General features: G+C 43.8%; 1 protein-coding gene across 2 annotated transcripts in view; it reads left to right on the top strand.

Moving 5' to 3' along the window:
* LOC112572337 (calcium/calmodulin-dependent 3',5'-cyclic nucleotide phosphodiesterase 1A-like) overlaps positions 1–22,169 on the top strand; it is a 229,742-nt gene that overhangs the window by 38,983 nt on the left and 168,590 nt on the right. Inside the window, exons 1-2 of one of the 2 annotated variants that reach the window (XM_025251996.1) lie at positions 12,550–12,902; positions 14,166–15,448. In XM_025251996.1, the coding sequence (XP_025107781.1) occupies positions 15,358–15,448 (91 nt within the window). In that variant the 5' untranslated portion in view covers positions 12,550–12,902; positions 14,166–15,357. Of the gene's footprint in view, positions 1–949; positions 1,037–12,549; positions 12,903–14,165; positions 15,449–22,169 lie in introns of those variants that run through there. The other variant, XM_025252022.1, reaches the window with a different exon arrangement.

Here is a 22,169-nt window from a genome sequence, read left to right as displayed (position 1 = left end):
TGATGAAGGGTAAAGGATGTGTACTTAATACTACATCCTGGACGTTCGGGCTTCAGACCGGACACAAGCAATTACAGCACAAAGATCAACGGTGCGATTAAAGGCCCACTTGAGCTCTAAATTGTGCGGGTTCATAAATAAAGATGCATATCCTGTGTGCACAAATGTCTCCAAGTTTACCATTCACAAAATACAAGCCTGTGAACCTGACAGCTTTCTCGTGCGGTTTGGTAATGATTGGTTCTCCGTCATCAGCGTGTTATCGGAGCTCTTTCCTTGGCTGCGACATTCAGCAACATCATCAATTAAAACTTATTTTTTACCTTGCAGAATAAACGAGTCATTGACATCCACATTTTCCTAACAAGCTCAATATGCTGTATTTTAAGATAATTTCATGATTCGGGCTGGCCCTTAAGCCAAATCAAATAAAAGGGCAGGACCAGGTACACATGAGTTTTAATTAGCCATGTACGAAAGTTTCCGATGAACTTCAGTTTGACCTACTGACCTGGCTGCTCATTAAGGCCGATTGATGTGGACTGTGTGAAGAAGGGGGTGTAAGTGTGGAGGATAGTGGTCTGTCCATGCTTTGATGTTTATCTAGTTCTTCCTCGGTCTGCCTGGCGCTGGCCCCTGCACGAGCACTTTAAGTCTTCAGCAGGGTGTTGTAGGGGTCACAACCGGGAAGAAACCGTGTTATTTCATTAATACCCGGGTGCGGGCGTTCTATTTCTGTTTTTCTAATTTTTTTTTTTCATTTTGAGATTTCCAGATGGTTATTGTGAACAGTGGAGATCCCTGAATCCAAAATGTCCAGAACTGTAAATTGAGGGAAGGGTGGATTGGGAGAGGTGATGATATAACTTCCGTGGGCGTGTACAGTATATACATAATTTATGTGTCTGTGTATTGTGTATCTTTTCACTGTTATCATCTCTGTTGCTAGGTAACTCTGTCCGGCCGAGCAGTCAAGCTAGTGTGGGTGAGGGCCTGGATCAGCAGCCAGGTCCACCGGAGGAGAAGGGGCCGACAGGTAAGTAGTGACACGCCGTGTTTTCCTACCTCTGCTGCTTCCCTCCCCCTGGTCTTGTTTACAGCAGCCGCCAAGCGACTAAAGGACGATAATTCGCTTGCTTTGCATTAGTCATCGGAAGATTACACACAGACGACCGGCCCAAGGTGCCATGGGGACCAGGTTGTCTCCCTTTGTTGCACACCCGCTTTGGAAAGAATGAGTGCGAGGCGTGATGAAGGAAATTCCTGTTTGACCTGTTTGCCGACTCCCTTGGGCCAGCTTTTAGATAGATTGCATTTAAAAAGGCTCTGAAATGTCGCTTAATGATTGAACTCAGGAAATGATGCTGTCGGAGATTTTTTTTATGTTAGTCAGCACTTTGTGTGGGTCTGATAGTGTTACACCTTGCAGAAGTGACAACAACAAATGGTCAAAGTATTTAAAGTGTATTGCGTAGTTCATGACAGTCAATGCAATGCAGGATTTTGCAACAGCAATGATGTGCAAAGTAGAATCTTGAAATGCCGACTGGTGAATGTCAGCTGAGAGAAGTGGGAGGGAGCTAGAGTTGCAGCACAATGACCTATTGCCCATTTCCTTGAGGCTTGCACCTGCTCACTTACATTTTTCGTTTGTAGAAAACAAAAATATATAAAGCCATTACAGATCACGTTTTTCTCATCAGAAATAACAACAGTTACATGTGACCTTTGTCCCTTTGAACCAAAAAACCCCCTTCCCAGCAGGTGCTGGTCTCCTACTGGTTATCAGCCAGGACGTGGAGACGACAACGGCAAGGTGCAGTTCGATGACTGAGACAGAGTTTGCTGCAGCGACCATCGAGCGAAATGCACTTTACAGTAATGAGAATAAATTTATTGATTTTGGATGACAGGCCATCGTACACAGAGTGATCAGACTGCAGAAAACGAATATAAAAACAAAATAACGGGCTCTTTACACACACCCACACACACACACACAAAGATTTGATTGAACTAGCAGCTGATGAGTTACTGCCGTGAGTCCCTTTGTTGCTATGCAGAGAATTTCTCCGAAGTAAAAATATATATAATTGTTTGAAACAGAAAGAACAGTTTCTTCGGTAACGGTCTGAGAAAACATTTTAATGTGGTTGGCTGGCTGGCTGGCTGGCTGGCTTGTTTACCTCAGGATACAGTTACCTGCAAGGCTTTGCTGACGATGCAGGTCAACTGATGTTCGTGTGGCGAGCGTTGTCTCTGTCTCCTGGCTGTTACACAAGTTTGCAGCTGATGTTCGTCTTGTGTGTCTTTCTTTTCTTCTTGTCAAAAGCTTTTGAAGAGTTTCCTGAGAGCAGAATCTAGAACAGATAAGTTTCTTTACACAGACACTGAGATATATCATTTCAGGAAAGGTTACTGGGTTTCACGACTCAACCTTATGATTTGCAAGCAACTCTTTTGCATTTTTATGATAATGGAATTAGAAATAATGTATTGCATGTCTCTTTATCTTGAACCCCCTGCGTCTGTGCATGTAGACATTTTGTTTATATCTATATAGTGAATATGTGTCTGTGTGTGCGCTTGTGTGTTGAGTTTTTTTGAGTTAATCATTGTAACGATAATTCGTTCATTGCTGTTATTATATATTAATAAAATTAATGAAATGCTCAGTCAGTCAGTGAGTCAGTCGCTTAGTCTGTTTAAGATCCGGCTTTGGTATCCATTTGTCGATGTGTTTATCTGCGTGTCTATGTCTGTACATTTGTGTTCCTACATCTGTCTACGTGTCTGTGTCTGTGCGAAGTTTGTTTATCCTCTTAATGGGGTTAATGCTGCCTCCCATGAAGCATCGTGTCAGTGTCCTCGTCAGCAGCTACAAGTCGACCTGTGTGCATTAAATACAGTATTTTTTCAGCGGATGGAGCTATCGTGCAGACTGGCAAATACACAACAACAACAACAACAACAACAACAACAACAACAAAGGCTTGTAAATCAGGATAGCCAGGTATAGGAATAGTTTTGCACTGCATCTAATAGAATTAGCAAATATATTGAAAACTGCATCTGGTCTTGAAGGCAGCTGCAAAGACAATATGAAAACAGTATTCAACGTGTACTGGCAGCTGCCGAAACCTCTTTTAATGGAAAACATTTCACTTTCAAGGAAAATTGCTATTTGTATTATAACATTACATTTATTTTAAATTGATTTAGTACAAATATTAGGAGGATTTTTAAAGTGGGCATTAGCAGTATCAGAGTTCTGTCTCCAAGGCAGTTGTCAGCAACATCAGGTTTGTGTTTCTCTCACGGTTAACGACCAGCAGGTGATCGATGCACGGCGCTCGGTCACACCTGGCTCAGATTGATCTGCCATCACAGTTTTGTTGACAAAACACACAAACAGGTTAATTGTATGGGCGAAACTACCAGCCGCTAATATACGGCGAGGGTAAGTGCATCCACAAGTCACGTGCTTGATTATCCAATGGTAAATATCCTGATGTCAGAACCAGCACGCTCCAGACAGCCTGATGAGATGGACAAGTGCTGTGGGCACGTGTTGCAGGCCCTTAAAAAAGTCATCTCACAAATTTCCTTGACAAATTTTGTTTAACGGGAGAAGCACAGGAAGTGCTCTCTCTCTCTCGTGTTGAGACAACAACGATATTTACAATGCAGCGCAAGAGATTTCATTGTCAACGATGAACAACTCCAACACTTTAGTAGTTTTTTTAAAAGTTGTTAAGAACCACTCCGGCGAAAATTCGGTCTCCCCTTTCCTTCTAGCCTCTTTCGGACGAACAAGCTCTCCTCCCACTTATGATCCTTTGTTCAGGCGATGGACCAAATGAAGGAACTGGATTAACATCGGCGGTTGTAATGGCGTCCTGGCAGGAGGGGAGGTCACGACTTGCCTCGTTCCCGGGTTATTGACTTCCAGTGTCGGTCTGGTGCTGTGTTTGCTATCTTAGCTTATAAGGCTAGGCCTCAGCTGTCGACAGGCGGCGCCTGGCTGTGAGACCTACCACGTGACGTGGTCCAGCACGAACAGGAGCTGACACACGATCTCCATCTTTCTCTGTCTCATAGATCGTACACAGTTACAGGAGGATAAACGGCCATCTTACCTTTCAAATGTCGTGCGTTGGCAGGTGGGTGGATGACAACCTTGAAGCAAACCTTTCCATATATTTTTTAACCCCCCCTAACTCCCCTCCAATTGTGTTGCCAAGTGGTGACCTTGTAACAACTTCTGGAGAGAGAGAGGAAGCAGGCGGGTAATGTTTCATTCTTGGTCAAAAGATTCTGTTCGGTATTTTTCTTGACTTTACGATGGCTCCTGGGGTGGTCCTTGCTTTAACGAATCCGTCTCCTGCTGGTTGCAGGAGAGCTTAAGTGAATGAATAAGAGAGCGAGTTGGTGGGCAGATGTATCAATGAGTGAGCGGTGCTTAGTGCACAGGTTTCGTCCAAATGGATTTATCTGGATCCACATCTTTGGCAGCGATACTTTTTTTTGTGTGTCCAGTCTTGAGGGCAACAGATATCAACAATCATAGAATTCTTCAGCGATAAATGTAAACTGCAAGCTTTGCTGGCGATGGATATCAGCTGCAATGTTTGTGGGCGATGAATATCAACCGCAAATTTTGTGGGCAATATCGATGATTTTTCTTTGCATTCAAAACAGTGAGTTTAGAGGAGGCAAGAGTATTTTGCCAAGAAACATGAGACGTATTAATGAGTATCCAGGGATGGCGCGGGGACAAGCCGCCATCTGTCTCTGTCGCCAGATACCAGACTACAGAGTGGGGCTCAGGTCGTGGGGAGGCTGATGGATAGACTGGGGGACACAGAGGAGCCGCTCAGCCTCCACTGTCAGCCCGACCGGAGGCAGCTGCTTAATTCTCTAGAATGTTCGCAAAACAGAAGTAGCATATCAGCTGTGTTAGCTCTTTTCACTTACAAATTCGGTGTGTTTGTGTGTGTGTGGGCAGATCTTGTGTATGGGAGAATGAAATTGTTCTCTAAATACATTGTTCTGTTTCTAGTTAGATGGAGGAAAATTACTTATTTAAAAACAAATTTGATTTAGCAGTGGGCCAGCAGTCGACGCAGCAAATCTTTTTACAAGATGTAGGCCTAATTTTAACTGATCCAAAAATATTCCCTACAATATCGATTCCTGGTTCGTGAAAGGCAGTTCATTAACGGCACACAACTCCACTCTTCACTCCTCTTTTGCTCACTTTGATCCTCTCCACTTCCATCTGGTCAGCGGGATCCTACCGGATACTTCTGGTCAAACCCCGATATCTGTAGTTGAACTTTTTGTGCAATGTTCTCTCAGTACCACACAAATACAAACGTGGCTGATTTTAATCGACGAGCAGTCGCGTTGGAAATCGAAAAATAATCTGAATGACGGAAAGAATAAATAATCTCATCGCATTTTCATTGAAAACAAATCTTCAGAAGGTACAACCATCACTTTGTGAGGTTAGCTTGCAAAGTACTACAACAAGTTCTACGCATTTGTATCTCCGACAAGAGCAGACGACTTCGCTACGCCCCCCCCCCCTTCGAAAAACAAAAAAACCCAACCAAACAAACAAAGCAAGTTGACAGTAAAATATCATTAGTCAGAAAAGATTACACGACTTGTGCAATACAAATGCCATCACACTCCTGTCCATACCCAACCCACCAATGCTAGCGAGATGTTTATGACCGAGCCCTCGGCTGCTGGCATCTTGTCTATCGAATTGGAGTCAGCAGGGAAGATGGTTGAGTGCAGAAGACAAACAGTGTCCTCATCTTTGTCCTGCCCCAGTCCTCTCGCGCGAACACGCAGGAGCTCACACAGATGCATGCTTACAATGCCCTACAAGGTCTCATCATTGAGGCCCTATTTATCCCGCTATCAGCAGCCATCGACAGAGCAAACACCTCGCGAGGGACACCGGAGAAAGCTGTTGCATAAATCGCCGAACTCAGACAACCATTGCCACGTGTAACTATAACACGTAAATCACTGTCTCCTGAGGCCTCCTGCATGCGGTAATTGTGGAGACTGGTTCAGCCAGTAATTGTGGAGACTGGTTCAGCCAGTAATTGTGGAGACTGGTTCAGCCAGTAGTTGTGGAGACTGGTTCAGCCAGTAATTGTCAAGACCGGTTCACGAGACCCATGGAACACGTGGGTGCGAGTGGATGAAGACAGACAAGCAGTGGTGTGGAGGGAGGTGGTGGTGTGGTGGAGGGAGGATAGACAGACAAAAACATAAACAACTCTATTTCATAAATATCGGACAGAGTACGTGAAATGCGGTTATTTACATTAAAAACAATTGTTGGAGGATTCCTGACATGAAGCGAGCTTGGAGTTTAAAAAAGAATCCAGTCACGCATCTTGCTCCATGCCATAAACATCTCTCTGTATAGTTTTTAATCACAAAATCACGAAACTTCAGAATGTTTTGGCGTCTACTCAAAGGGGAGTAACTGTATTTCTAACACTGGCGGAGTTACATAGAAACATAATAAAATTCCTCTTCCTACTTCACAAGCATCACATACACTACACAATATATCATGTCATGGTATTTTGATATTCTTCCTCTCTAAATAGACAATTTATGATCCAAGGTTCGGAAGTAAAACAGTGTAAACAAGAGCAGATCTGGTAAACAAGACAAATATTGTTTACATTAACCTTCTAATTCTTGTAAGAAATATCAAATGCTTCAGTTTCACATAAGGAGTGATATATATATATCTTATATTACTGACATTTGTGTAATATTTGTAAACAACCACGGCCTAATAAAGTGAGCAGACACATGGCTTATAAACGGGTAAAAACATCAGCCATAAGTAAGTGAGGACAGACATACGACTGGTCAGTAATAATAGGTTAAAAACATTGCAACAGAAATGTCTGTGCGTGTGTCCGTGCGTTCGTGCGCGCGATAGAGAGAGAGATTGAGAGATGTGCTAAAGATGGGAGAGACTTGCCATGTAGGCTGAGGATAAATAGATAATGAGTCTAGGAGAAGGAAATTAATTAATTACCTCTCCTGCTAAATTCCTGGTTTTTTTTCTTCTCGAGTCTTTTCCTGCTTTTAGGAGAAAACGGATGGGAGAAAGGTAGCAATGGGACGAGAGAATATTAAAAACAGCCAATGAGGCCTCGTGAAAAGTAGGAACGGAGCGAAAAAAAAAATGTGAACATTTGGTCAACGTGAAAAAAAGAAAGAGGAAATAAGATAAATCAATTACCAGAATAAAAAAGGAGAGCAAGTAAAGTGACTGCTGAGAAGCTCTAGTGTATTTCAGGTCTTGGGGGCAACACGGGCGCAGGTTTCGATCCCCCAGCAAGTAGTCAACAAGGAAGGAGGAAGGAGAAAGGAGTTTTCAATAAGTGAAGCCTTCTTCTCTCATCCTGACAGACTCCATGTTCAGCTCTTGATGCCATGTGCACGATGCAGGCAGGTTGCCTAATCGAGGAGGATTCCTCCTCATGTTTCTGGACAGCTTTATTATCTTCAGTGGATTCATCAGTTTCTGGAGAAATTTTTCTCTTCTGTCGCTTCAGGCTAGTCAGGTTTCTTGGACCTGTTTATGATTTCCAATGGAGTGAAGGACATCAACTCTGCTCAATATGATTTTTTTTCTTATCGCCTCAGGGAAGTCTTCTTCGTGGACAGCTGTATTATTGCTGCTCGCATCAATGATTCGTTTATCAACCAACGATAATTCGCAAACATCCACTGTGTTAAGAAAGTGTTTGTAGACAACTTCATTATTTTCAGTGTTTTCTGGAAGGACGCATAATTTCAAGTTCTTTCCCCTGTAAAGTCTTTTTACATACAGTTGTATGATTTCGTTTCATTAAGTTAGTTTCGTGTGCGAAATTCTTCTACATTTCCTGATTTGTTTTGTATTTTTTTCTTGAAAATCAGAGCTAGCTGACTGATTCGTATCACGATTTCTTCTTTGGTTTCCTGTTCCAAACTTAATTTTACATCACGAAACCTGTACGACGATGTGGTTTTTGTGTTTTCCTGACTTTGATTTTGTATCGGATCTTGTTTAGTCGAAATTATGGGCTCGAGCTGTGTTCGCCCCCACAGGCGGACTTTGTGTAAGATATTTAACAGATGTTTAAAATGTGGTTGCATGTGTTTGTTATTATGTGTGTATATGTGTGTGTGTGTATGCGTGCGCGTGCGCGTGTGTGAATGCGAAGGTCCATATGTTCACGACCATTTGGATGCTTCGTACATGCGTGCACACATGAGTCAGATGACTGTGCACATAGAAACCCCATTCAGCCTCCGAACACCAAGAAGTACAAAAAGATTAAATTAGACGGTCACGGTTCGTGGTCCAGCCGCCGGGACTCCATCAGATAATGTCGACGACCTACTTGGCCTAACCTGATGAAAGGTCCCCTCCACAGTCCTGTGGTGTTGTACACGATCTCGTGGCAAAGCCTTAATATTATGGGCTGTCAGATTTCATTATCCGGGATGGGGAAGCAGGCTGTCCCCAGAATACCGCAGTCGTCAGAGCCGAGGCCAACGAGGGCTTTACAGATGCCAACCCTTGGGGCGCGGAGCTGCTGTAACTGCTCCACAGAGTTCAACGCCGACATCCTCATCTCTTCAGCCATCTTGAGTTTGTCCTTTGCTCTCTGCACCTTGATCTTTACCATCCAGACAACTACTTTAAGCAGACCTAGTAGACCTAAGCGGTTATTTTCCCATGTCTGTGTTTCATTCTTTCTCTTCAATGCTTCTATTTTTCTGTTGATAGAACTGAATTACATCTGAAGTCTTTGTCAGTCCTGGTCTGTTCTTATTTTTCTCTGTCTGCTTAACTTCCTCTTTTCCATACTGTGTGCTTGCCTGTATACATTTGTGGTTATGTCAGTCTTCATGTTCTATGCCTTTCTGTATTTATGTCTCCTACGAACGTTAGAAGGAAGAGCACAAGTGTCACGAGGTTCGGTGAAATCCAGTCATAGCATCTATTACTAAAATCATGTATTTAAAAATCATTAAAGGATTTGATGATTTCAGTCATTAAATAAAACTATAGATAATAATGGATGTGAAAACATGGTAAAGCGGACGAAGAGAACAAGGAAAAGCACAATGTGAAACGATCACAATTAAACAGTTATAGAACAAACACACTAACAATCATTGATCAATCATTTATTTTCTCGGGTCCGTCAATAGCCTTGTGTACCTACGTCGATAAACATAAGGAACGAGCTTAGTAAGCTTACAATAAGCTTACTTGTCCTCACTTGTAACAAATCTTACATGGAAAGTTGCTTCGTGCCTGTTATTATTGTCTGCCCGCCGCCCAGGGTAGTTGGAAAGTTTACACCAGACATTCTTCTTCGCAATCTTGACAGGATTGTGCTGGAGTTGCTTCTGTTATCACATCATTTGTTTCCCTTTCCTGGGTGGCAAAACAAGAGATAGGATTTAGCAGCGCACCGATGCATCTCGGGTTTTCAGGTGAGGAGCGAGAATTGCGCGAGAACGCGAGGTACAACGAGACGAGTATGGAGGAGCCGCCCTCTAGTGAAGACGACCACCAAGATGTCTCTACGAGACCTGTTGTCGCCTGACAGATGAAGATAGAAAGGATGATTAAGATTCTGCTCAGCGATCACCCTTATCCGTTTCATCATCCGTGATCGACAAGACGAGTAAAGTGGAGAAGTTCGTACTTAAAGCCAAGCACTTCAAGTTTAATTGAATGTTAGCTCCTTCTGCAACATGAACAATGAAGTGGATGGAAGGATGTGGATAAAAAAAAAAAAATGATTCGGCGTTGTTTGATATTATAAATAAAGGCTGGGACAGTAGGAATGAGCAGGTATTGGGATTTACAACAAAACAGATCACTAATAATAGTGGCATAAATAAAATCACGCACAGCAGGACCGCAGGTGACATATAAGAACGGTAAACAATGTAGACAGTAATACAGACAATAGTTGAATGAAGACATGTGCATGAGGTCAGGGCATCTTCATTAACGGACAAATGACCGTGAACTTGTCTTAGCCAGTGTGGAGAGGTTACTGACATTTGTAACGGTGTCGTGTGCTGGTGACGTTCGCGAGGTAAACACGTCACGCTGGCGGCGCGGAATATCATAGGCTCTCGGAACCACAGCATCTGGTTAGTGTTCCCTTGACACCCAGTGTCTAGCACCAGGCCTGGCCAAGTACCGTCTCTACAGTTGTTACTGTCGTTGGTGGTGGTACCGAGCGTCGTGCTACCGAGGTCCGTACAGGACGCTCCAATTTCAGGACAACTTTCACCATTGTTTTTATTTCTCTGTTTGTGGACAGACTAATAGAACTAATTGTTTCCTTCCTCTTGTTTCCTCGCTCATTCACTCTTTCATACAAACTCACTCACCCACGACCATCTCATCTACTCACATTTACATAGATTTATTGGTCGCCTTCAATAAAGAATAAAGGTTATACCATGAAAAAAAAAAACAACCCAGAAAACAAACAAGAATAAAACCTACATCAGGGGAAACAATGGTGCTCAGGGGAGAAAAGCAGAGAGAAAAGCTTTTGTTGTACAGATGATCGACCAAGTGTAAAGACATTTCACCTCGCCATGGTACATCTCCCTCGCTAGGAATGCCGCAGGGAGGAGTCGGGTGGATGACTACAAACGTCATCACTCGGGTTGCTACATCATTGTCGGTCGTTTTCCGCTGTACACTGTGTGGGGGCGGGTGCTGGGGAGGAGGGAAGGTGACACATTTTACGATGAACTGATGACAGCGCTAGGAAAGTAGAATCCTCCCTCTCGTGCAAAAACTCTATAAAAAAATCCAATCACAGAAATCTCTCCTCTGATGAACACTGGCTGTCATTGGATGCAACACTTACTGAAGTGAAACTCTAGTAAAGGTTCAGTTCCAGATGCAAGCGATTACATGGTTTACATCCCTCTTTGTTTTCTGTCTATGAAAAGCCATCGGTGCTGACAAACACCATCTACAGGATCGTTCTTATGAGAGAAAATCTGGAGGCAAGTACACCATATCCCAACGGTTCCTTTGGCAAAGGGCGGTTTGTAAAGAGAACTTTACATGACAGTATAATGATTATTAGAGCTAGAAAGAACAGTATATAATGAGAGCTATGAAAGACAGTATAATTATAATGAGAGCTATAAAGGACAGTATAGTTAGAATGAGAGCTATAAAAGACTATATAATAGGAGATATGAAGCAGCCTGTCGCAGGAACATTTCGAAAAGCTCAGAAAAACGAGCTGTTATCGAAATGCCCCCCCCCAAAAAAAAATAAATAAAAAAATAATAAAATATAAAAAAATCCAGTGGGACTGTACAAGGCTTTGTTTCCTTTTAACAACTCTACCCAGGAAATACGATTTGTGTTTAATAAAACAAGTTCTCTGTCAATAGCTACTTTGTTTCAATCTTATAATGTACAACATAAGAACCTCGGTATTAGTCATTAGTATTAAGTTATAAATCACTCCAAGGCGCTCTTTAGAAGGATAGTTCCTGCAAGGAGCAAGCCACTGCTGAGACTTCCATAAAAATAAAATTGTTCCTGTGAGGATTTTCACAAGAAACAAAATAGAAAAGAAATTGAATCGCATTATAAACGCACTGCCGTATTTATATTGTGCATAAACACAAAAAAATATTAAAATTATTATGTGAAAGCAAAGAGAGTGTTAAAGGAATTGCTTTTAGTTGATGAAAGGATTAAAAACATTTTATTTGTCAACGAACCATATGAAGAGCTGTTAAAGCTACGGACAGTATGAATGTGATTCTGTGTATTGATGTATTACAGGAAATGGTTCTATGAAAGAAAATTAAAAAGTGTTGCTATGTATGAAGACTTTACAGAAGGTAATGCCTCTGTGGCGGATGGAAGGTGAAAATACCGTTTGGCGTATTACCGTTATTAAGTAAATGTTTCTAACGGGAATGAATAGCCAGACTGCAGTGTCGTGTTTTAAAGACCAACACGAACTGTTTCCATGGTGATGGAGATGAGGAATATGCTGCGGTAATATTTGAACATGCATGACAGTGAATGATGCAATGTGGGATGAAGACTACGGCGCAGTGTGCTGAGGCACAAGGAGAGAGAGACACAGAGAGAGAGAGCCACTCGTTTGAATCAAAGGCCAGCTAAGTGGAGGTATGACTACCTCGCCGGCCACCCGACACCCGAAAATGTTAGCGGCAACTGCAGCGGCGCTGGGTGGATGGTGGTGGCGATAACGCGGGCGGCAGAGGTGTCAGCCCCCTTACCCCTCTCACCTCCACCCACCCCCACCCTCGCTCGCCGTCGATAACACAGTACAGCAGGAGGGAGTGGCAAGCGAACAGTGAGGTGAAGGCTTTAAAAAAAAAGAAAAACCACCCACCCCTTCCCCCCCACGACTGCAGATGTCAAGCCTTCGCTGATTCCTACTCCTCGGTTCTTTCCTGTCACTCGCTCTGTGGTGCGGAGCAAGGTGTGGCTTGTGGCTTGCAAGCGGTTAGCAGCAGCCTCCACGGCAGAAGCGGTAGCAGCAGCGATAACACCACCAGCAACAGCAACAGCGGCGGCGGTGGCGGCGGCGACAATGTTAGTGGCAGTAGTGAAATTCCATGTCACCGCGGGCCACCTGCTCTGTAGGTTGGCGCTGGGTCTGTGAGAAGTCTGTACAAACGGTCGGCGTGTCTCGTGCGGGTCGCAGTCACTACGCGGCGCCACCGAGCATCACCGTTGACCAGCCTCGCTTGCATTGTCGTCACGACCGAGCCATCACCCTTTGCACGGCCAGGACCGACAACCAACTTCATCAGCTGTGAGTGTTTTTTTTCCCCCTTCTTCGCCCTATCATCGTTTGTCACGTGTGAAGTTTTATCTTTAAAGTTTTCCTCACGACCTGGCGATATGTGGAACATGAGTGTTTTACGGTTCGAGGCCATTCAAAGTGATTTTTTTCTGCACTTGAATTTTATTTTTCTTTTGTGCCATGGCAAAACTTTCGCTGTATGTAATCGTTTTACTACAATATAGTAGTAAACTTTGAGTGGGGTAGGGTAGACAGCCTCTTGATGAAAGAACTCAACAGTCACTCAATCCAAGATGTGTACTCAAAGTTAGGGCGGACAGTTGTTCTAAAGTAAATATTCCAATGGAGGCTTACAGTTTCAGCTGATTTTTATTGTAATTTCTGAAGCATGTTGTTCTATCAGACGCTAACAGTTGCAGGTGGACCTCACTGTTGCAGTTGACGCTCGCTGTTGACGCTGCTTCACTAGCTGACGGTGTGACGTACACTCAGTGTCCATCTGACGCCTCGCCTGGCAGATAGAGTTCCATCTGAGAAACGAACACTAAGGGTTCATTGTCAGGCAGTAGCAGAAATGATGTCGCTGGTCACATTGATTTATCCAGTCCTGACGCGCACCACCAGTCTTGAAGTTAGAGGAAAATAATAAGAAAAAAAATCCATCTCTTTCATCCCACTCCCAGTTTATTTTGAATTTTTAGGTTATCAATCTGATGGGGTGGCGCATTTCACTAAAAAAATGTCGAAGCCCCAAGCTGTATGATGCTTGTAGTGTTACCCACATTACACTTCCTTTTTCAACTTTCTAACATTCAGCGAAAGCCACGTCTGCACTTTCAAGCGAGAAGTCTTCCTGAGAGTTTGCTCGGGTTTGTTTTTAACATTTGCAAAGATTTCTTGTAGGATGTTTCCTAAACTGAACTGTAAGCCTGTTGTTATGATCTAGAACCTCCCTTGACATGTTCCATGGAGTTTTTGTCTGACAAAATTTCCGTGTTTCGACCCCGACTTTTTTCTTAAGTTTGTCATCTTAGACAACGGAAACAAATCTCTCTTTCCGTGGAACCAGTTTAAAGAAAGTTAAATCAAAGGAATGTTGTGACAGGTTGTAGAATGAACCTTCTTGCTCAGCATTATATGGTAGACTTGAGGAACCACCTGCCTGGGGTGTGGGGTATTTTTTGAAAAAAAATTCCCGGCATTCATGTCACCTGACGTGGAGAAGAGTAGACTGAGAGCTTAACTATAAACACTTCTTTCATTGCTTTCCAGATATCACCAATCCTTTCAGAGCTCATCAACACAACTTCTTCAGCTGGCCTTGCCCTGGGGGGACAGACGGATAACAACATGATAAGAAGTCCAGAAATATATATAAACAGGTTCCGAAAGTATTCTGCAGGGATTTGCCCTCCCTGCAGGTGTTCTTAAAGTGTTTCGGACGAGAAGGAGTTCAGAGAGGCAGGAGGTCTGTCGTTAACCTCCTTTCATCCGGCTCCCCCCACGGTTTTGCTCAGTGGTTGGTCCCTGGCACCTTAACGAAGAAAATCGGGTTTCTTCCGATCGACAAACCGTGGCAACGGGTTTGGAGCGATCGAACTGTTGGCCGCTCGGCGAGCGCGGTCTGTGGAGGGATCGATCAGGCGTACAGGTGTGCTAAAACACGTGTTCAGCAGCAACTGTCGCCGTCCATCACCTGCTGCCTGGTCAGACCCAGGTAAGGACAGGCAGAGAATAGAACTGCAGGTCTGGCTCCAAGATTAGACGCTTTCTGTGAAAGTCCGGATGACAGGCAGACAACTGCTGTACCTGGCAGGTCCCCGCCCTCATTGATCTTCCTTCGCAGGTCGATCGTGAGCGGCAGCTTCTACCTGTGTTGCAACAGGTACAACCGACATAATTACAGTGATCACTCGAGCACGTCACAGTGGGACTGTTGCTCTGTCAAAGTCCTCTCGGGACCGGATGTCCATGGTGTGTCTCACCTTTCAACTGATCATCCTCTTTCCGATTCTCTGTGATCCAAAGTAAACTGATCAGCCACCTCGCTGAACTTTAGTCGTCAAAGCCTTTAGTTCACCCCTTTGCACCGACTCCAAAAGAGTTTTCCTGATCGACTAAATTGGATGACAGCAACTATTTTCGTCTGGTCGCATCCCTGCTGGAACTGCTTTCATGCGGGCTGGAAGGAAGGGAATAAAAGACATCCTGGCTCTACGCTCGCCCTCGAGCCACAACCTGTGATAGTTAGTCATGTGACTTTGCTGTCCTGATATTTGAGACCGCTCTCGTCTTCTGTACGTGCCACTAGCCCACCGAGCTTTGGAAGTTCAACATCTGGCTCCGTGCTTTATACAACAAAGCGACAGCTTCTACCGTGTGCGGCGCTGGATTATCGCTGAAGGAAGGAAGAGGTGCAGTGTGGTGGTAGTTGGACTCAAGTACCAGCTGTCGAGCAGCAGGGATGGCGGAGGGTCATCAACATCCTCCTCACAAACACATTAAGAAATGCAAGAGCGCTACCTTTGCCCTGGATGGAATGCTGTACACTATCTGTAAGTACACCTGCACTTTAACATCCTTATCTCCAGCGTGCGCGCGCGCCGTGCTCTCACATTCATGTTGCACGTGAGCGAGACCGGATTCTCGTGGATGAAGCAACGGTCTGCGCTGATGGTAATCTTGAATGCGGAATTTCTGTCATATGTTCTCGAATGAAAACAAACAAACAAACAAACAAACACGCATATGCATGCCCACGGCACTTTGACACACGCATGCATAAACTGACAAGCACGCACACAGACTCACCTAGCATTCATTTTTATTATGTGTTTATGCGAGTAATGAGAGAGTGAAGTGAACTCAGTGTCGGACCTTCTGTGGATGTTTGTCGAGGGTTTCGTCGTTGCAAATGTCGGCGTTGTGGTGTCAGGCTGATAGAACCCAACGTTCGCTCGCCGTTACCTTAATAACGTCTTGCACGTGATTTAAACGGACGCGCGGCTTCCACAGAGCAGACGGCAAAGCCGCGGTGAAGACGGTTAGCGCGTTCGCTACGTGAAACTACGTCACCAGGGTGGGCAGATGGCGCTGCGTGTGGTGTGTGCTGACGTCACTGCGTTTTACAGCCAGGCAGCGTTCGTTGGTATTGTGAGACTGACGATCACAGGCCATGTTAGTGCGTTTGTTCATGCGTTCTGACAAGCTGCTGGGTGTGTGTGTTGGAGGGGATGGGGTTCTACCGTTAAACACGAAGACGGTTTAAATGCGCAGAAAAACGTTGAGCAAGGATGCGCCTTCATGGACAGGAAACTGCAGGCGGCTTCAGATCTCCTTCTTTCAATGTTTCCCTAACGACCCCAACAGCCTTGATCTGCTTCCATCCTCACAGACTGAACAGCCACTGAGTGGGTGATGGTCTGGGACATACAAACATTAAGATGGTAAAATCTGAACGTAAAGCAGCTTAAACTTTGCTTTTCTTTCTTGTCCGTGCTTTTATTCTTTCTTTCTTCATCACTTTCCTTTATGTGGAACCTGTGATTAACTGTAACAGTTACTGTCTTCTGTGTGTCTATTTTAACCATTCTCTCTTTCCCTCTCTGTGGTGATGTTCTTTTGCAGCCGTCCTAATGACAGTCATCTTGAAGCTCTTTTCTGCCGCCCAGACTTTCTCCACTCATTAGGGAGAGTATGTCAAGGTCTCTGTATCCTCAAACTCTGATTCTCATTGTTTGTCTACCTACTCCTCCGCTCTCCCTCTCTCAAATAACGGAGTTTGCTCTTAACTGCTGGTGTCCAGGGAATAGTGCTTTCACGTGTACATTTCGTACATCATGAGCTTTTTAACTAATTTTATACCTCCTTCTATCTTGACTGCTCTAAGTGCAAGTGTACTCATATGTTTTCTGTCAGTCGATGTTCTCCTTTTTTTGTCTTATTTCTCTCCCTTCTCATATCCTTTTTTTCTCTTTCTTTCTTTAGCTTCGTGAACATCAAAGACTTCGGTAGATTATTAAAGTCTCGCTTGCTTTAATTAAAAGTATTTAATGGTCTAAATTATTCCATTGTTTTCAAAATAGTCCCATATAAAGAAGCTTAGGATTGTATGAACTTTCCGGAAAAAACGAAACTAGATTTTAAAACTGTTAAACCAAGCTAAGTCCTCAAACATGCAATAATTAGTGATGTAGCAGCCATATTCACTCATACAATTTTTTCGGAGAAATATTAAAAATAAGAAAAAATTGTCTCAAGATGTATTAGTGATTTTTTCACTTTAATCCATAAGCTGTTAGGCTTTTCGTGTAAAATACGGATTGGACACAGAACACGAATCGCACCCTGAAATAAGATTCCTTCTAGAAAGGACTAGAATATTCGCTAGTCCACAAAGCCAGGAATGTTTGCGCTAACGAAGGCTCCCTGTCCAGTGTCTGGCCATGTTGTTGACAGCTTGTCCCAGCTCTGGGCAGGACACCATCCTGTCATTACCGCAATTTCTCGCTGCCCTCATCTCACCCCGCGTTATCTCGCAGCCCATGGGACGGGAGGGCGCTGTGAACTGTTTAAAGTCCATTCTCACATAAAATTACAGTCACCGACATCCGCGCTAGATTATTTTTGAATTCATTGTCATGGCCCAGTAATGAATTGTCGCACAACCACTCAGGAAGGAGTGGGGAAAACAAACAGAATCACGATGAAAACAGGCTGTCACGTGACTTTGACATATCGTGAATATCTCGGTCTGGAATCGCGACCAAAAAAAAAAAACAATGATGCACGGCAGCTCAAAGATGCGATGTGTGGGTGGGTGCGCGCGCACACAGCGCTTCCGGGAGGATGGCGCTTATTTCGTGGACCACTTTCTTGCAGGCCGGGGGACACTAGCAAAGCCAAAGGTGGAGATTCAGTATAAAGTTACCTAATCTTCCATGATGATTGACTTTTGACCCTGTGCTAGCGGCCACTTCTTACACGCTGAAACAACCCCGAGGGTCTGAACAGAGTTTGAAACAAGAAGTAATTGTTAGCAACCAGGGTGTAATTTGGATGAAATAATCTTCAAAATACATTTATAATTACTTGCATGCAGATGACAGCATGGCGCTTATTGCACTGTTCAAGGTACATTTTAAAAATAATAATCACTTGATTAAAAACCGTACTCACGCTCGTAAAGATCGTGTTCTTAAGACAAGAACCAGACATGGGCAACATACGAATGACACAAGGATAAACAACTGATGACTGATAAAAGATGACTAATAAGAGACAAATATAGAAAATGTAAAGAGGAATCGGATAACAAGAACTGAGGGTGTTATGATTCTGCAGAGGAAGACGGGTAGGAAAGCTTGAAGATGACCTGGCATTCTGTGGACTGTTGTTAGGGGTAATGCTCAAGGAAGATGTGTGTCTTGAGTGCTTCAATTAAGGGTAGCTGGGGGATATGGAAGGGGAGTGAGTGACATTGTTTTGCTGCACAGTAACTAAACATCCTCTGATTATGTTATTATTCTGTTGACATAATAGTTGGGAGACCATTATCAGATGAAGAGCGTAGTTGTCTGGCTCGGACGTAGGGGAAAAGAAGTTTAGAGAAATAATCAGGGCAGTAGCCAGGAAAAAAAAAAAAATAAAAAATAAAAAACACAGTGCGGACAGTTTGCACTGACTGCGAGAACGAACGGGTAGCCAGTGCAGAAAACGAAGATGAGGAGTGACACGATCCAGTTGTATAAAAATCCAATACGAATATACACTTGTGTATTAGAAACATGTCAAAAGAAGTGATGTATATGGATAAGTTTACATTTTAAGGACCTCGGCAAGTGGGAATGTTGGGACCCTATATCAGGCGTGACGTCACAGTTTGACCTCTCTCTGTGTATGGAAAAGTTTGGAGGTGGGTATCTCAACAACGGAAGGAGATTCAACCACCTTGGGGAAACAGTATAATACATTTAGAGTTTCCCAATCTCTAATAAAAAAACTGATTCCCACTTGTCCGTTGGTAGCCGTTGAAACATGGGCAGTTGTTTGACCAGGATTTTACACATCTGTACACAAACTTTGCAAACTTTGTCAAAAGTTCGTCCATATTTGAATGGTCTTTAGGGAAATTTCCCCAGAGAAAGGTTGTCTCAAGAAGTAGATGAAAAAGAGGGAAGGAGAGAGAAGCGCCCGATGCCGCAAGATGTAATTTATTGATAGTTGTTGCTGAGGGCAACAGCTCAGAGCTGGGCAGTGGCCGCAGAGTTTGAGAGAAACAAGTGATAACACTCATAAAGACAGTGTGTGTGTGTGAGAGAGAGAGAAGGAGACATTTCTGCAACCGGAGCCATCAGCCCATCATCAACTCCACACCATCGCGCGATCAGTGATTAGTGGCAGGCTGGTCACGTGTGACGTGCTGTCCCAGTGGTCACGTGGCGCCTTTCAGGCCGAGACTAAACTTGAAATTTTAGTGTTTACGACGAGGGAAGGTAAGATTTATGTGGAAGACGACCCAGAAGCTGATTGTATCCAGAAATAAAGGGAAAGCTTTTTGGTCTGAGGGTGGGCAGAGCTAAAAGTGCAGATGGGGAAGGTGTGGGGTGGGGATCGGGTGGGAAATAAATACAGAGGACCACAGGATCATCACTTCCCATTCCCATTAACCCTGCTCTGTTGGGAGAGGACGTATTGGGAGCAGACACGCTCGCTATGTGTTTGTGTGTGTGTGAGAGAGAGATCGAGAGATAAGACTAACAACTCCTGTACTAACAAAACTTGTACTAAACTGACGAGAGAAGAAAGGACAAGCTTCAAATACTGAACCTGTCTGTGTTGCGTGCCATTGCAAACAGAGAGAAATGTGTGAACAAAAGATGAGACAAAGTAGGAACGAGCAGCACGACAGGTGTCGACACTTGATCTGTGCCTGATGACAAGATGACGGCAGAATGAGTATTTATGTCACGACTTGAGAAAAAAAAAGTGTGAACAGAAGCTGCTTCAGGGATCTTTGGTTGCTAACGATCTCTATTCAGGTGAAGTTTTCCAAGAACGTCATTGAGCTGTTGTCGAGAGGAGAAAAGGACATGGAAACAGAAGGATGATTGAGGAAAGGAAATCGTTCAAGGGAGGCAACGAGAGAGAGAGAGGAATAAGAGAGAAAAGAACGAATAGAAGAACAAGTAGACAGAGGAGAAGATGCGTTAACTCCGCAATATTTGATTCACTTGCGCCCACCCAAACCCACCCCGACTAAAAATAAAATAAAACAAACAAAACAAAAACAAAAACAAAAACAAAACAAACTAGTCCCAAGCCATGGCAGAAATCGAGTGTTTGTAAGAAAGATAAGTGCTCCATCGGTGCATAATTGTAATACCAGACCCTCCCCAAGCTGCAGAGGTTGGCGCGCATCTGTTATCTGTAAACTGTCTGGAGCCGTCGTCATGAAGCGAGGGTAAGTCTCTGCCCTAGGGCACCATGGGAAACTCGAGCACTAGTCTTGTTTCTGAAGTTGTAAAGTGGTGTCCAGACCTCGCAAATGTTGTTTTGGTCCCAAAGCCGTAGTTACAAAGCGGGGATAAATGTTCCCCGGGGTAAAGATACACGAAGGGATGTCCACCTTATAATTCCGGAAACAAACTATATATACGCTTTAGGTTTGCCTTGGGTAAACGGCTTACTCTCGCTTCATAAGTACGGCCGTTGGTGTCCACCATCTGTAAGTTGTTGTAGTCTTTCCCCAAGATTGCATGCCTCTTTCTTGGTCCTGGAGATGATGGTGGTAAAGTGCATAGTCTTGTCCGGCCACTTGACTATGGAGGACGCGAGAGTCTGCTTTCTCGTAACATCATCTCCAACTAACTTCATTGACACTGCTCCGGGTGAGGGTAAAACTACAAACTTTTGTTGCTAGACAACCTGCCATTTGTCTGTCGAGATTTTGCTTTGTTTCTTTTTTTCTATCCCCTCAGATCGCAAGAAATTAAAACTTTTTAAGTAGTGTGATCTTATGTGATGTTCATATTTATTTCTGTGCTTATCTATTTTTGTTAAAAGAGAAAATGATCCTGTTGAATAAAATGTTCGTATTATTTTTTTCTTCGTGCCTCCTTTCATGTTTTTCTTTTTTCCCTCTTCCTTTCATTCTTCATAAATTTCTTTCTTTTTTTTCATGTTTTATTTCATTTTTACTTTTTCTTTCTTTGTTCGTTTCCATTTCCACGCTGACTGCCTTGCCGCGATATAACATTAGTTGCTGGCTCGGTATAAAACACCAATTCTCTTCCCCTCCCTCTTTCCGAAGGGACTCCCCCGCGTAGACAGGCATCCGCACCAACACACACACACCTGCATTCATGTAGACACCTCTCTCTCTCACCACCCTTACAGAAACTGTCACTGCCCTCACGAATCACACCTGTATACACCTGTATACACCTACAGCCAGCACCCAGCTCAAAACAAGTCCGAAGCCGCCCGTGACGTAAGGGCACCGGGAAAACAACGAGACCCTTGAGGATTTATTAGAAGCCTGTCGAGGGCACTTTTATTGAGTTCCCTCTTCACCAGCCCAGGTAATTCTTGTCACTTTATCTCAGGCTTCGCAGGTGGACATCGTGGTGGGGAGAACCTGAGCTCTGTTGGTGGCACGGGTGTTGGTATCTTCTTTCTATCTGTACCGAACGTGCACTTTAATAGATTTGGGGGCGGGGGTAGGATGGCTCACATAAACAGACCTTCAGTTCCTTTGTATTGGAATAGTTTAGAAAAAAATTGAAATATTTTCTTGTTCTTTCCGGAAACCCCAGATAAACAACGCTTCTAGACGATGGGTCACAGGTCCTACAAGACCAGGCGGTCTACTGGCGTTTGTAGAGCTCGTGCTGACACCTGGAGCTTAGCTGTGAATGGTGTGCTTTCTGTTACTGTCGTTTCTTTTAAAATAATTATCAGTTCTTCAGAAGCATTACCAAGGGAGAGAGAGAGAAAGAAAAATTATTGTACTTATTGACTTCAACTGCCTCACCTTCTACACGTCCTGAGCAGTCACTTTGAACTTAAGGTTAACGACCCCCGTTTTTTCTTTCTTTCTTTTCTTTCTTTTTCTTTCTTTCGTTCGTTAATGTTTGTTATACGATCCCACATTCGTGTGTGACCTTCTGACGACGAGATTAACGACAGACCATGCCCTACGTCCTCGGCTGACCTTCTGACCTCCAGCGTCACTCAACGTCCTTACGTCGACACTCAGGACGTATCAGGACGTAT

The sequence above is a fragment of the Pomacea canaliculata genome, linkage group LG1 (genome assembly GCF_003073045.1).
Source record: "Pomacea canaliculata isolate SZHN2017 linkage group LG1, ASM307304v1, whole genome shotgun sequence".
Classification (NCBI taxonomy): Eukaryota; Metazoa; Mollusca; class Gastropoda; order Architaenioglossa; family Ampullariidae; genus Pomacea; species Pomacea canaliculata.
This window is presented reverse-complemented; position numbering and strand designations above follow the sequence as displayed.